Source organism: Hipposideros armiger, unplaced genomic scaffold (genome assembly GCF_001890085.2).
Source record: "Hipposideros armiger isolate ML-2016 unplaced genomic scaffold, ASM189008v1 scaffold_63, whole genome shotgun sequence".
Lineage (NCBI taxonomy): Eukaryota > Metazoa > Chordata > Mammalia > Chiroptera > Hipposideridae > Hipposideros > Hipposideros armiger.
In genome coordinates this window covers 3,493,163-3,495,481 of record NW_017731413.1, presented here as the reverse complement: position 1 = coordinate 3,495,481, position 2,319 = coordinate 3,493,163, and the positions used below count along the sequence as shown (strand labels likewise).

The 2,319-nt window shown below is 39.1% G+C and overlaps 1 protein-coding gene across 1 annotated transcript in view; it reads left to right on the top strand.

Moving 5' to 3' along the window:
- The window catches only part of CFAP54 (cilia and flagella associated protein 54), a 294,961-nt gene that overhangs the window by 210,609 nt on the left and 82,033 nt on the right, over nt 1–2,319 (top strand). The window contains 1 exon segment of the mRNA XM_019641676.1: nt 1,300–1,504. Within this exon segment, the coding sequence (XP_019497221.1) occupies nt 1,300–1,504 (205 nt within the window).

The following is a 2,319-nucleotide window of genomic DNA, read 5'->3' as shown; positions in this document are numbered from 1 at the left end:
ATGAATTTTACTGTTGAGGACATGTGACAGTTTAATTGGAATATGAGATAATGTCTTAGATTATAAGTAATATGACATATGAGGACTAAGAATTGAACATTGGATTTAGTCAAGTGTAGGCCATCGGTGACCTTGACCAAAGGGTTTCAGTGTAGGGACTGAGTGGGTTTATAAGCCAATGAAAGGAGAGAAATTGGAATACTGACAACTCTTTAGGTTGTGCTGTAAAGGGGAGCAAGATTTGAGGTAGTAGCTGGAGAGGAAGTTGGGGTATAGAGAGTTTTTGTTAAGATGAAGAAGAAGACAGCATGGCTGAGTGCTGATGGGAGCATCTCTGTAGAAATGGAACATTTATGATGTAGGAGAGAATGGCTGAGTAGACCAGCAGACAGAATGGATGGCCTAAGTGACTTGAAGGAAGGGGGAGAGTAGGGGGCACATGCTTGGGTAGCTGGGAAGATATGGGGGTCTGTAGACTCTACTCTCACTGCTTCAGTTTTCTCACTTAAGTAGAGGAAGCAAGGTCATTAGCTGGAAGGGGCATCAGGGAGGGAGGGTTAGAATTTAGAAACAAGAAGAGCGGGAGATGGTTGTTTAGGAGAGAGTGAGAGTGAATGGACCGGGAAAATGTAGAATGATGATGAGGCAGCCCTGAGGTTTGGTCAGGAACTTAAAGTGAGACCACTTGTCATGACTGCAGGAGTTTCTCCAGCATTCAGCCACTGCAGGGTGCATGTCCCCAAGAAGGTTCAGCATTTTATTTTCACAGGGATATGGCTTTGCCAAGGAAATGTGTATGCATGGGAGAGGGGCCAGGGAGTTGACGTTGTGCACTGGGTGGAGTTCTAATGATTGAACGTGGAATCTAAGCTGAGTAGGGAGCTTGCTTGCCCACCCATTCTTCCTGTTCCTGTCCTAGTAGCTCCAGTATTTACTCACACTAAAGCAGAGTGGCCAGCATGCATGGCCGATGGGCTTTTGCAGTTTCTCTACTTTGGTAAAGTATCTCCTCCCTTGCTCTCAGCACAGGTTCACTCTCATTATGTGGTGGGGCTGGGCTCATGAGGCACAGGTTACAAATTGGTGGGGAATGGCAGAAGCGCCATTAAACTGTTGGGATGGTTCTGACATTACATGTTTCTGTCAATAGACCAGCCATTTATGGTACCTCGTATCTATCTATCCCTGTATTCTTTTACCCAAAACCAAATGAGAAGTGCAAAAGGGGACTGAAGCTAATAATATCTAAGAAAACATTTTACTTATTTCCATTTTTAAATTCCTTTTTCATTTTTTTAGGCACTTGATGAATTAATAAATAAAGGCTTGCCTCAAACTCTGGTTACAATTGGCCAAAAACATCTCTTAAATAAGTTTTCTTTTGTTAAAGCATACTTTTTAATAAATGTGGCTGCAACAATAAATTGTGTCCCAGAAAATCTGTTGAAAAACATCTATGGATCTGTTCCTGAGAAAAGCAAAGCAAACCTCCAGAACTTGAAAGGTAATCTTTTATTTTACTGTTTGCTTAATTCTCTTTCTCCTCACTTTCCCCAACTACTCCCCACTCCACCCTCAATAATCTCTATGAACAATCTAGTACATTTTCTTTCATATTTTTCTCTTAGCTCACTAATAACCCATATATGTTCTTATGCTTAGATACATATATATTTATATCCATCCACATATCCCCATATCCATGTACTTTTCATATAGCATATACATACAAAATAGGATTTGTCATTTATGCAAAAGATGTGTTTTACGTTTTTCTGCATTTTGCTTTTCTCATGCAGAAAAACTTCACTAAAACCACTCTAAGTCCACTGCTTTGCTTTGGTTCCCTCTACTGGCTGTGCAGTATTCTATGTTGTGATACCCCACGGTCATGCAACCATTCCCCTACTGATGTGCATTCACTTTGTTTCTAGAGAATGGTGCTGAAATGCCACATATCTGTATGATATATAGTGTATATTTCTCTGGGATAAGAAATCCATGAATGGGATTTATGGGCCGCAGTGTTTACGTATTTTTCAAATGTATTAGGTGTCACCATGAAAATAGTTGTTTTTCACCATTAAGTAATGAAAAGTTAACTGTGGGTTTTTCATATATGTCCTTTCAGATAGAGGAATTTCTCATCTGTTCCTAGTTTGTTGAATGATTTTATCATGATAGAATATTGGATTTTATTAAACGCCTTTTCTGAGTCTGTTAAGATGATTATATGGTTTTGTTTTTTTTATTCTATTAATATAATGTATTACATTAATTGATTTTTGAGTGTTTAACCAACCTTGCTTTTTTGAGATA